The following is a 12,975-nucleotide window of genomic DNA, read 5'->3' as shown; positions in this document are numbered from 1 at the left end:
AAATTCATATTTGAACGGAGTGCCGAGAGTGCTTTCCAAATATTAATCAAATCGGCAGCTGATCGTTTTAGTACAAAAATAATTTATTCGCGTTGCGATGGAAAGAAACGATCAATTTTGAGAACGGAAGATAAATTCAAACAAAAAAAAACACAGAATTGAGAAGAAATCGCATAGTGAGAGGAGGAAAAAAAGAACAGAGAACAGGGAGATATTTTGAATAACGATAAAAAAGAAACGGCTGATGTATAGCTTTTACTTGTCTTCGTCATCATCAGAGGAATCAGAAGAGTCAGATGATGATGATGATGATGATTCACTATCGCTGCTACTACTGCTTTCCGATAAATCCGTATCGCTATCGCCTTCTCGTACTTTTTCTTCAGCATCTTTCCCAGCTTCCTCTTTTTCTTCATCATCATCTCCTTCTGGAATAGGAGCATCAAGTTCCTGAGCTGCTCGTGCTGCAGCTTCTTCTCTTTCCCTCTTCCATCTGGCGGCTGCTTCGAGAAGTTTGAAACTGCCTTTTGCTGCTTGATCTTGTGGGAATATGTAGTCAAAGTATTCCTCCCATCCTGCATCGACACCATCTTCAGTTTGTATTTGACGTCGTTTTTTGACTCTACGAGGCATCATAGTTTCAACTCTGAAATAATTTGAATTGATTACGAGAGCGAACTGGATTATAATTATCAACTGACAAAAATGAAATATTTTAGTGAAAACAAGGTAGCTAACTGTCTCAACGAGTCTTTGCTTTATTAAACCAAAAATGGCGTAAAACTACCAAATTTCGTAATAAGATGGTTCAAATTTTTTGGAAAAAGGAATATTTCCAGCTTAAACCGGAACTTAAATTTTATTCAATTATGGGTTACAGAATATTATTAAATTTGTCGAAATTTGAGATTTAACACAATCTTTTTTTTAAATTTCTCCAAAATGTGAACAGTCATAACTCTTTTTGAGAAAATATCAAAACCTTTCACTACGAAATTTTGGGACATTTTTTAGTTTTATAAAGCAATTTTATAATATCTATTCACCTCTTTAACGCTTCTTGATCACCGCTCTTCGTTTCACATTCTTTCCATGCTTCCAGTAACATCAATCGTTCCTCTTTCTCGGCATTCTCCAATGATTGATTAGCTCTTTCAAACGCCTTACGCGCCCCTTCAAAGTTTCCAATGGTTTGTTCAAATTCAGCCATCGAAATCCAGACTTTAATGTGATTTGTTCGTTGGAGTAGGGTTTCATAGAGATCTCTAGCCTTTTCGTGTTCCTCACAAGCAATTTCAAAGTCAATATAGGCTTTCCAAAGAAGTTCAGGCATATCAAGAGCCGGTTGTTGTACGGCAATTGTGAAAACAGCACGAGAACGGTCAGTATCACCAAGGAGAGTTTCAAGCTCGGCGAATTTGATCCAAGTTTGAGAACTTTCTGGAGAACTTTCTAAAAACTTCTCGTAGAGTTTCCGACACCGATCGAATTCACGAAGTTGCAGCTCCAAATCGATGTACGCACGGAACAGCTTGTCCTTGGGGCACTTTCCAATAGCAACACCCTGGAAATAATCAATTTTAGATTAAAAAACCATACGAATCATATTAATTAATGTACTCACCATAATCTTTCTTGCAGCGTTAAGATCCAGCTGTCGAATTTCAAAATGCGCAAACATGATCCAGACTTTTGCAAATGTGAAAGTTTTGTGTGGAATGATATCAATACATGCTTTGTAGACCTGACGAGCTCTATCAAAATCTTTTGCAACGAGTTCTTCATACAAAGCGTAGTTGATCCAGAGGTAAATGTACCGACGCCAATAGCGTTTTTCCTGAAAGTACTAGCGAAGCGATTAGTGAGCTCTTTAAATCTCGATTTGAATTGTTTTTTAAAGGTGGAGCATAATAGCGCCAATGTTGGTTTTTCTTTAAAAATTCGAAAGGGTCTCGAATTTAGAAAAACCACAAGGGGAAGCAAAAAAAATAATTGAGCAATAGTGAAAAATTTCGAGTTTTTTAGTTGGATTTATCTTTTTTTTTACCAATTTTCTCCGATTTTTTTTGTGATTTCAGAGTTTGAGACTTTTAAAAAAGATATTTCGAAACAAAATCTCTATTCACGCTCCACCTTTACTGTTTCAGTATCATTTTCTGTTCACCTAAATTCCAAAACTTACGGAATGAGGCGGAATATTAGCAATTGCTCTCTCGTAGACATCTTCAACTTCTTCTCGATCAGTTTCCTCATTCTCCAACAATCGTAAATAATCGAACCATGCATCATAATTGTATCCATTCTCTTCAACCATTTTCTCGTACTGTGTCTTTCTTTTACTGATAATTACATCTTCAATTCCCACTCGTTCTCCAAACTTCTTCTCGTGTTGCGTGTAGTGCTTGAAAATTTCTTCGGTTCGGTTCGATGGAAGATTGTCTAATCCGTATTTGAAGATTCCACGTGCTCTTTCGTGTTCTTTCTGACGCTCTTCAAAAAGAGCAAAAGCAACCAGCACCGTCTCATTGATATCTTCTTCTCCAAAGTATTCCATAGCTTTCTCGTACGCTGCTCTAGCATTACCAATATATCCATTTCGTTCTTCAAACTTGGCGTATTTGATCCAGTTTTGTACATTAATTCCGTGAACATGTAAAAACCTCTGATACACAGAACGAGCACGATCAATCTCCTTATAGCGAAGCTCAAAGTTGATATAAGTCTGCCAAGCCTGCTCTGGTGGTTCCCACTCAATCCATCGCTCAAAGATTTGTCTGGCTCCGGGAATGTTCTCAATCACTTCCTCCATGTAGGAGTATTTTAACCAGAATTGCATGGCACGTGGCATAATGGTGATTGCTCTATCGAACACGTTTCTCGCGTGATTGATTTGTTTGCATCGCATCTCCATTTCAGCGTACTGCAGCCAAATACTGATTGAACGATGATCAACGTCCAAAGCTCTTTCGAAAACTGATCGAGCTCGTTGAATCTCTCCAATCGATTCTTCCCATTTTCCATACTTAATCCAATTGGCAAGTTGCATACGATTTTTACGAATTCCATCTTCGAACTCCTTCCTCTTTTTTCGCTGATATTCTTTCAATTCATCTGGATCGGTGATTTTTGTTTTTGGTGCGGGTGGAATGAGTTCAAGCTCTCGTTCTTTCGCTTCTCGGAGCAATTGTTCGGCTGTGATTTGAAGTTGAGCTGGTGCCTGCAAAAATTCGCAATAAACTCGTTCCCGGAACACAATTTACAAATGCTGACAATAAAATAAGTAATATTGACTTTTGAATTTATAAAATCCGCAAAACTAACCTTATTTTTCACTTTCGCAGCCTTTTTTGGGAGCCGAATTGGCTTATTGCCTGGAACTGCGGCTTCGTCATCACTCATAGCTGATTTCTGCAATGAAATGAAATAAAATGTGAAAACAATGATTGCTCAGACAAAAACTAGCGAAAACAAGCTAGAAAATGGGTATATTATAGGGGAAACAAAATACGAAAATATAGTTGCACTGTTTTTTTATGATTTTGAAGCAGTAAAGCATTGTAATTCGAATGTTTATATGTTTCAGCGTTATTTAAATGCAAGTTCTGATCAGAAAACACAAAAAAAATCGAATTACAACGAAGAAAAGAAGAGAAAAAATGCTCAAATTTGAAAGTAACTTCTGTCGGTTTACGAGAATAAACAACGCGCAGTAGGGGATTTCGGAGTGTCGTTGTTTTAGAGGGAATTTGAAATAGAAAAGGCACGCGATCTCACTAGTGAGCTCACTCCACCAATCAAATGAACACAACGATGCCTGAGAACGATTTTTTTTTTCGAAAAATTTAATTAAAAAATACAGAATATAGAGAGTTTACTAGCGGTCAATTTCTATTAGCTGAATTTTAAAAAATTCGTTCTACTGCTCAATGAGAAAAACTCTGGCGTCTCTGTATCAAAAATAAATGTATCGGTGTCAGTAGATAGAGAACTTTCTGTAGAACATTTCTCAGATGCATCACTTTTCAAAATAGTAACCCGATTTCGTAAAAAACCCAATTCAAAATTGAGACTACTGTAGGAATTAGTACGTATGTAGGTGTTTGCCGCTCCCGAACAATTTACATTTGTTTAAATATATAAAAAAGATCAACGGAAATAACTAAGAAAAAAAAAATCATTTATTAACAATCGCAGTTGCCCATACTTGTACAGCATTTCCATTCTGAAAGCTTCACTGAAAAGGTTAAATAAATTTTTTAATTACTTTTCGAGTGTTTAAAGTTCGGAGCACTGATGGAACAAATGTCTCTACAAAAATTTGCCGAAACTGTTGGGACAGACTATAGATGAAGAAAATAACAGTAGAATTGACACTTGATAAGATATCAAGAATGTCCTCCAGGTTGGTGATCACGTGGCTGGAAAATGGATTCTAGCAGTCATCTGGGCAAAAAACTTACTTGAGGAAATCTGCAATGAAAAGTGCTCCAAAAATGTCAGTAATGGCTTGAGGTAGTTCAGTGAACAAGAAAACTATTAGAACTGATAAAATAAGTGATGAAGATCGGTCCAAACGAGATCTAAATGTTTTGAATATTACAGTGTTTAATAGTCATGGTCTACTTGTAATATAAGCTTCTGGTTTTCTGTAACAATTTGGAAGTTCTTCTACTGATTGCTATTTTTCTTAGTATAATAACAGAAAATATAAATAGTAAAATGCAGGGGAACATCTGTAATTTAAAAGCATCATTTCTAATAAATTTCAAGCACCACACAACTTTAAATCCAACTCCCAGCAACCAAAGTGTAGCTTTCAAGTAGCAGCAATTGTTTCTCATCAGAATACTGGACATATCGAATCTTATAGAGTTTGAACTATTATTATAGACTTGCCTAGGAAAAACAAAATGTATTTGATTTTAAAAATATTCTGGTTCACATAGACACGTTGTAAAATGGTATAAAAGCTAATGAGAGCATGAAAATAAAAATAAAAACGCCGATGGTAAGATGTATTGCATATTTCGGAGTCTGCCACAAAGTGCTGCAAAATTCTAGATTAAAATGTTATTTTAGTAGAAAAAATTGGAAAAATCTTCAGAAATCGTCTGAATGTTGGAAATTGCCGGTTAAAATTTCAGTCAATGTTCCGGCAATTTTCACCGGCAATTTTTAACATTTGGACAATTTTCGAACTTTTTTTTCGGCTTTTCCAAGCCAAATGAAAGTTCTTTTCAATTACAGCAAATATTTTTTTACACTGTATTATTAAATTTCATGAAAAATATCGGGGGAACATGCCCAGCCGTCTCACTTTGTAGAATTGCCGGCCGGCAATTGCCGCGCACCAGTGATCTGAGGACGACATATTTTTCTCATCGTTCTGTAGAATTTCTTTTTCAGAAAGTTACACAGAAAAAGAAACATAATTTTAATTTCTGAAACTAAACACATATATTTCAATTGAACGTTTTGAGATGTTGCTCAACTGACTCTAAAAATATCAAAATGCCGTTAGGTACATTTACTCGGCCCATTGCGACTGTGCTGCAGTTTTTGAGCAATTTCTATACAAATGTCTGGAAAAAACTTTGGCAAAACGTTGAGAACAGCGTTTTTGAACCTGTGCCGCTTACTTCTCGATGATCATACATACCTGTTGCGATTGGAAAATGTCAAAGACATAATCCTACAAAAAGCCATCCCGACACCTATAAAAATCGAAGAGGAATGAAATCCAATAGTAATTGAATCGTAAACTAAATGGAATACTGAATTGACATATGATTCCTCAAGTTTTCTGTAATTATTATGTCCTAATATATTTAATATACTGAAATTCATACCCATTGAGAGGAGGTCCTAGAATAAAATTGACAATTACACATATGGAACATCCAAAATCACAAAACGCTATTGCCATCATCATGACATTGATTCCAAGTTTACGCATTTGTTTATGGGAAAGTACAATAAGTATTGCACTGTTCAAAGTGAAACTTAGAAATGTTAACAGGTGAAGAGAGTTGTAAAATCTGAAACTGAAAATGTGTATACCTTTTTATTTCAGTGTCAGGAATGAGTTAAACTCGGCAATTCGGCGACACTTTTAAACCAACTTTACCCACTTTTCAACTGCCATTTACAGAAGCAGGCAAAGATAGTTTAAAGTGGCGCCAGTTGTAAGAAAATAAATTTATTTTTCAACTCGTGTTTCTCCACTTTTAGAACTATTAATTACCTTTCTATTGTTTCTAAAACCGAAACAATCCCCAACGACATTGAAGAATTGTTTCCTGGAGGTAGCAAATAAAAGCTTTGATTACAAATCATTTCAACTTCTTGGAAAACTTTTTCAGACAAATCTTGAGTTAAATACCAGCTGAGAACATCAGCATGCCAAGATCAGTGAATGAACTTGTCACTTTTCATTATTTACATTACTGATTTTAAGAGTAATTCAATAACAATCATATTTTTCCGTGACTGTAAGTACAAGAATGAAAAATTAAAACAAAAAAAAAAGTTTTTAAAATTCCAAAAAAGTAATCCTTTTTTGCATCGAGATAATCGTCAACGCCCTGTCGTCTCTGCATGTCCGACTCTCTCTCTGATCTTGCCACGAAACAGTTCGATTTTTTTCAAACTTTTAACAAAAAATGCTTCGGCGGCGGACAATTTCAGCATTAATTCAGGTTTCACATTTTTAGATTTTATCATCTCCAAGAAGTATAATTTCAGATCGTCCTTATCACTAGTCTCATATGCCTATTCTATATTGTTTCGCAGTCTCATCTAAATTTCAAACCAAATTTAAAACTTGAATTTCGGAACTTCTCGGAGCCCCATAGGCAGGCCCATTTATTTGACAACTACTGTAAATTTGCTTGGACAGATCCAATGGATTCAACTTTGAAGGTAGTTTTCATACTGAAGTTTTTCTATAAATTTCTAGGCAAGCCAAATAAAAATTTTTCAGAAACGATTGAAATTCCCGAAACATGCGAGCTGTGAAAAGTATAACATCGATCTTTTCAAACGATACCCAGCTACTGGAGAGTTCTCAATGAAGTTAAAAAGTTACAAAAATAACTTGGAATGTGTTGCTCAAGTGCTCAAAGGTGGACTACGGCCGGAAGCTCATACTTTTAAACTTGGAAGAACACAAAATGTACGCTTCATATTTATTTGCTTTTTTATAAATTACCGATTGTAAATTTCCAGTTCAGTCCAAAACTAAACAAGCGATTTTGGATCAATGCTGACAATTTTCTTATTACATGTTTCTCCAAACAACTAGTGATCTATCGAAAGCAATTCATGGGACTGAATATGCAAGAAAAGTTACCTCTAGTTGTGGATGGATCATTTGTAATACCTGAACCTGATTATACTTTTCACGGCGAAAAATCAACAAGATTCTCTATTTCAATTCTAGGATTAGATTCAACATCCCGAGCTCAATTCGGGAGGAATATGAAAAAGACCAGTGGCCTCTTGGATCGTCTGGGAAGTGTTGTGTTTAATGCCTATAATAAGGTTTGTGTCAATGGTATTTGAAATATAATATCTATAAAACGAAAATATTTTAAAAAAAAGTTCAATTGTGTAAGCAGTTACATATACAAACTTGTGAAACAATTTTATTAAGTTTCAAACTTTTGACTGTAGGCACAAAAATTCCCACCTACGCACTTTTTGAAGGCGATATATATATCTACGTCGGCTTAAAGATGGAGTAAGGTGAATGGGGATTTTGCTTTAAAAAAAAATAATCGGAAAATCAAAAAAAAAAATACGAAAAAAAAAGTGAAATTGAGGTTGTTTCAAAAGTCCGAACTTGATTTTTCAATTTGAAGTCACAAAAGCAAGCCAAAAGCCTTTTTTTTTTTGGATTTTTCATTCTCATTCGAGTTTTTTTCAGTTTTTTTTCGAGGTATTTCTGAATATCATACAGTTTTTGGTATTTTCTAGCAAATTCCCAAATCACGCTTCTCCTTCATCTTTTATAAAATCTGCCAAACAGAAATCGAATAACATTTTATTGATGTTTTTTCGAAATTTCACTTTCAATCAATTTCAAATTTTAAATTTTTGGCGAACGTTTTTCTCCATCCAACAAAAATATTGATTCCTCCAGGTCGGCGATAACAGCGCAGTAAACATGCTTCCCATTTTTGCCAACGAACTCCAGGAAACCGAAAGCATGTCCTTAATCGACGAGACAGGAGACGTAAATATTAACAAAATCCTACCTTCAAAAACTCCATTAAACCCGGATACAATTCAATGGATATGGAAACAGCTGCCACCAGAATACATAACAATGTACAACGACGATATTATGCACACGTCACGGGGACTTTTTCATTATCCACCTGATAATTTTCTGGGTGGATTTTCGAAACCACCTGCAAAGTTCTATTATCGTCCTTACTACAACCATTTGTACACTCAAATGAATAATTGGTGGAGAAAATGTTTGGATGGACAGTTGTTAGCGGAAGTGTTCATTGACTCGTGGTTTCGATTCGAACGAGTTTTTGGAAAACTTCCGCATTTTGGATTTACATTTATATCGAGGTTTATTTGTTCAGAAGATCTATAATGCATTTTTGAAAATTTCAGTTTGACCCATGATGACCCGAATAACCTAAATCTACTGGATAATACGTTGTATCACAGATTGGAATATTTAAATTTAATTTTCAAAAAATAATTCCGAAATTCCCTGAAATCTTTCAGAAAACAGGAAGTTTGGAAAACACAATTCTAATTATTCTTGGTGATCATGGAAATCGGGTTCATCCGCTGAATAGGTATACATTTGCTGGAAAAATAGGTAATCAATGATTTGGGAGCCGAAGAAATTGAAATATTAAATTTCAGAAGAACGAGCTCCACTTCTGAACATATTAGTTCCTCCAAGGTTTCGAAAGTTGTTTCCGGAGAAGTTTCAGAACTTGAGAGAAAATTCACAGAAATTTGTTTCGTAAGCTTTTTTGAGCCAATCTGGTAAATCTGACGTCCGGTTTTTAAAAGGGCATTTTTCATGTCGCTTTTCAGATTTTATTAACTGTGAGAAAACTGTGTCCAGTTATATTAATTAACAAGGCAAAAATCTTGGGTACTGTCAAAAAAATTATTGAAAGAACTATGTAACACCAAAAAAAAAAGAACTGGATTGCCCAAAACCTGAAAAAACCGGACACCGGTAGAGTCCGAGTTTCTGAAATTTGCTACTAATAACTTTTTTTTCAGAAACTTTCACTTACACTCAACGTTGAAATTTCTCATTAGCCTTTCCAAAAACTTGGATAGTTCGAAAAGAAGCAAGAACCTTTTTGAAGTTCAACCAACTAATGCTACATGTCAAGATAATGGTGTAATCAGTAATCATTGTCTTTGTATGGTTGATGCTTCTCAAGATATCCGAAGTAAGAACTGTGGAATTACTTTTAAACAAATTAGTTTTCAGAGCTTCCAAATTCTGAATTACTCCAAGATGTATTGAAATCTTATATGGATGATTTCAAAGATTGTTTTGATATAACTACAATCAAATGTGGAAACGTGGTATGTATGTAGTAATTTGTCTTACAATTAGGCATTCTTAATAGGCGGATGAGACGCGCCTTATCACGCCTCGGCCTGTCGAATGTCTAACAAGCTTTAAAAAATGAATTTAAAAGAATTTCAGACGGAAATGATAATGCCAAACAATTATGTCCAAGTGTGGGCTAGAACAAAAATCAGTGATAGCGAAGTAATACGAAAAAAGGAAAAAGGAAGTGCTGTTATCTACCCATACCTCGAATGTCAGTTAGAATCCAAAAATGGAGATTCTGTAGAACTGTTATCACAATTTCGTCTAATTCAAGCCACTCAAGAAGTAACAATTGCCTACCCTCCACGACTCAAAACCACTTCTCCGAGCCAATGCGGGCATTTCTCATTTTCAACGGATTATTGTAAATGTGTCGATCTCCAGCTAGCGGTGTAACAATATTTATGCATTATAGATTTGAGAATTTGACTAATAAATAATATAAATTAACAAATGAGCTACAAGTCTAAAAGACCAACAACTGAATCGAATTTTTCCCGAAGTTGATCTCCATGCCGTTTTTTCAAGAGGCTCTCGTCTTCGCAACAATACTTTTTATCCTTGTAATGATAAACCCGTAGAAGGGATCCGCCATGGGAAACCGTTTTATAGTTGTCTTGAATCACTCTACTCGTATGATGAATACCCTGTAAAAATAATTTTCTTACAAAATTTAAAGTACACAGAAAACTTCAATATGTGTCACAATTTTTTTAATCCAAGATATGCCCAAGGAGGTTAACTGTTTCTAGACGATTAAGTCCAACGCTAGTTTGAAGTTGAAACAGAGTTTTGTAAAATAAGTTGAACTAGAATATTTAATGTCTGGCAAGAGTTGGGCAAAAAAAAGGCAAAATCAAAAATCGATTGTTTGATCTGTACCGGGGTTTTCAAGTATTATAATCTCACCTGTTCAAAAACCATTTCCGGTCGAACTACACATTTCGTGAATCTTGTTTCAATTCGTTTTTCGGAAACAATATTTTTCAGTGAATACGGAGCGCTCTTGATTCTGAAAACGTTTCAAAAATTAATCACCTAGAGAACTAAAAACTTACTTTGCATTTATATACTTCAAAGCTGTTCGTTGCGATCCAATAGTGGGATCTTCAAAAAGCCCACTGATTGTTTCAAAGAGAGTCCGACTTTTGATAACGGGGACGAAGAACTCATCAAAATCATTGAAAAATGTGTATTTTGTGATTCCAGTGTTTCTCAGTAAACAATCTGAAAACTGCTTGAGTGTTTAAAGGTTGTGTGTGTGTGTGTGTGTGTGTGTGTGTGTGTGTGTGTGTGTGTGTGTGTGTGTGTGTGTGTGTGTGTGTGTGTGTGTGTGTGTGTGTGTGTGTCAACAATGATTCTTACAGCTAGAGCCAGAAAAAAATTTCGAGTGATAACAAGAGTTAAGAGAAACTAATTTGGCATTTTGTAAATGTTGATGAGTTTGTTAAGTGGGAGAAAATTTCCTTGAAAAGGCTATATTCCATTTTCGGTACTTTAGATTCGGTTAAGCGTCTGGCTCATCAATAGTTCTATTAAAACATTTCAGTTGGGAAAGTAAATTTACCAGTAACAGTTGCCAATTGCCCGTGATACCAAACACCATCCTCTCTGAATGGTAATGTGTAATCAATTAATGTTATTTTGCTGCAAGATAATTGAATCAAAAATCAAATTTTTCTAAAATCAAACTCACTGATTATCCGAATAGTATTTCAACGTTTTCTTCATGGATCCATCAAGCTCTTTTTGATTAGTGTAAATGTATATTTTCTCGATTCCTTGCAAAGTATTCAGCTCAATAAACTGTAAAATTAGTTTATTATTAATACTTTGTCAAAATTTTTTTTGCTGTATGTGTGGGTCACTACAAAAGTCCTGGCAAAGTTTTCGCAATAATCACCTCAACAATTCGCTTTGCATCATATCCATTTCCAAACAATGCTGGAACACAAATTGACATTTTATAGTCATATTCGTCTGGCGTAATTATTTTCTCATCTTGAATTCTATACCGAATCGGCACATCAACAAACTGCTTGGTTGTGCTTCTTATGACCTGAAAATCAAAGTTATCAAAATATTCCTTTTATTTTTTCACCTTTACAGAGCTAACATTATTGAAATCTATACCATCGGGTAGTTTACAATTCAAAATAAACATTTGCCACTTCATTTTGTGATTTTCCGAGAACTCGTAAAGTGATACATCTGTGGACTTTCTCCCGTTTATTTCACAGGAAAAGTTGTCTTGTGACGTGATAAACATCAGGACTCGGACATATTTGTACCCCATATTTCCATTTCGATCGTCTGTGTAGGCCGAGAATGCAAAAGCATGCTCATCAAGTTTCAGGAATTGTAGACGGTTTTGTGAGGGATCCGGTACCTCGTCAAGTAATCGACGTACATTTTTTATATCCGACTCTATCGATGCAACGTTTTCACTGCAAATTTATATAATAATTGAAATTTGAAAATGTGAGATGGATCATAAAATATGCAACATCTGAAGTTGTGACTTCCCTAATCAATCACTTGTTCGCAATCAGCGTTTGCATCAGGAAGACAATTTCCCTTGGTCTTTATTTAAGTATCATGTAACATCACTTTATAGTTTTCGCGTTAAAAATTAAAACTACAAATTTTAGGCTGAATTTTCATTGAGAACATTATTATTTTAAAAATGTTTCCTTTACACGAAAATTAGGGGATAACTGAGAAAGTAGATTTTTAGACAGTTTGACAATAACGATAAGTTATAACTACTTACTATTCATTTCCATATTCATCGTACTCCTTACTGCTTCTCGTTGCTATTGGAAAGTGATAAATAACAGTAATACAAAATGATAATGCAATTAGAAGAACTATTTTACTGGCGGTGATTCGAGGCATTCAGAAGTACTCAAGGACAGAATGTATAGTGCTATCAGAGCACTTTGTTATCAGTAACAATGGTATACACGATGGTTCCCGTCATACCAAATGTGGGAAATTACATAATTCAAATTAGTTCCACGAAATATTCATTGATTTTTCATCTACATAGATGGTGAAATGTTGATACTATTCACGTTTGATACTATTGTTTACTTTGAATGTTATAAACTCTAAGAGTGTCGTTTACAAACATTCAAGCAATGTTGCATTTTGCAAATGTATTTTGAACCTCTTATCAAGCCAATGTGTCATTTTGATCACAAACTTTACAATAAATTTTATAGATTGCATCAAAAACCGTGGTCTTTTCATACTTTTCTGGCTCCATTTCTAATTAAATAGTGTTTCAAATTTTATGCCCAATTTTATTCCATAACAGATCACAGTGAAAAAACAATAAAAACATATTATATCAGAATTAA

General features: G+C 34.8%; 4 protein-coding genes and 1 non-coding gene across 6 annotated transcripts; 2 read left to right on the top strand and 3 right to left on the bottom strand.

The window, feature by feature from the left end:
• Positions 1 to 65: 65 nt before the first annotated feature.
• On the bottom strand, positions 66 to 3,410 carry syf-3 (Pre-mRNA-splicing factor Syf1/CRNKL1-like C-terminal HAT-repeats domain-containing protein). Of its 2 annotated transcripts, none has more exons than NM_001129507.5 (5): positions 3,322 to 3,410; positions 2,183 to 3,217; positions 1,625 to 1,846; positions 1,047 to 1,564; positions 66 to 646 (listed from the first exon to the last, which is right to left on the bottom strand). In NM_001129507.5, exons 1-5 carry the CDS (start codon positions 3,397 to 3,399, stop codon positions 256 to 258), a joined length of 2,244 nt encoding a protein of 747 aa, NP_001122979.1. In that variant the 5' UTR covers positions 3,400 to 3,410; the 3' UTR covers positions 66 to 255. The 2 variants fall into 2 exon arrangements, with proteins under 2 accessions (NP_001122979.1, NP_504547.1); NM_072146.7 differs by having other exon boundaries at positions 68 to 646; positions 1,625 to 1,837; positions 3,322 to 3,408.
• An 833-nt stretch (positions 3,411 to 4,243) lies between these two features.
• Positions 4,244 to 6,493, bottom strand: M03F8.7 (G-protein coupled receptors family 1 profile domain-containing protein; the record flags this gene model as incomplete). Its single annotated transcript, NM_001269134.2, has 5 exons — positions 6,245 to 6,493; positions 5,850 to 6,038; positions 5,660 to 5,803; positions 4,461 to 4,580; positions 4,244 to 4,418 (listed from the first exon to the last, which is right to left on the bottom strand). Exons 1-5 carry the CDS (start codon positions 6,334 to 6,336, stop codon positions 4,244 to 4,246), a joined length of 720 nt encoding a protein of 239 aa, NP_001256063.1. The 5' UTR covers positions 6,337 to 6,493.
• A 147-nt stretch (positions 6,494 to 6,640) lies between these two features.
• M03F8.5 (Glycosyltransferase family 92 protein) lies at positions 6,641 to 10,057 on the top strand. The gene is made up of 10 exons (NM_072145.5): positions 6,641 to 6,698; positions 6,745 to 6,921; positions 6,983 to 7,174; positions 7,228 to 7,542; positions 8,144 to 8,586; positions 8,632 to 8,845; positions 8,893 to 8,995; positions 9,265 to 9,440; positions 9,482 to 9,579; positions 9,704 to 10,057. Exons 1-6 carry the CDS (start codon positions 6,663 to 6,665, stop codon positions 8,720 to 8,722), a joined length of 1,254 nt encoding a protein of 417 aa, NP_504546.2. The 5' UTR covers positions 6,641 to 6,662; the 3' UTR covers positions 8,723 to 8,845; positions 8,893 to 8,995; positions 9,265 to 9,440; positions 9,482 to 9,579; positions 9,704 to 10,057.
• Positions 9,997 to 12,527, bottom strand: galt-1 (Beta-1,4-galactosyltransferase galt-1). Its single transcript, NM_072144.8, has 8 exons — positions 12,384 to 12,527; positions 11,712 to 12,057; positions 11,514 to 11,669; positions 11,307 to 11,416; positions 11,178 to 11,257; positions 10,669 to 10,837; positions 10,520 to 10,622; positions 9,997 to 10,257 (listed from the first exon to the last, which is right to left on the bottom strand). Exons 1-8 carry the CDS (start codon positions 12,506 to 12,508, stop codon positions 10,069 to 10,071), a joined length of 1,278 nt encoding a protein of 425 aa, NP_504545.2. The 5' UTR covers positions 12,509 to 12,527; the 3' UTR covers positions 9,997 to 10,068.
• On the top strand, positions 10,863 to 10,959 carry M03F8.8. Its single transcript, NR_068816.1, has one exon. It is a non-coding gene; the product is annotated as an Unclassified non-coding RNA M03F8.8 (non-coding RNA).
• Positions 12,528 to 12,975: the final 448 nt, after the last annotated feature.

The sequence above is a fragment of the Caenorhabditis elegans genome, chromosome V (assembly GCF_000002985.6).
Source record: "Caenorhabditis elegans chromosome V".
NCBI classification, from domain to species: domain Eukaryota; kingdom Metazoa; phylum Nematoda; class Chromadorea; order Rhabditida; family Rhabditidae; genus Caenorhabditis; species Caenorhabditis elegans.
This window is presented reverse-complemented; position numbering and strand designations above follow the sequence as displayed.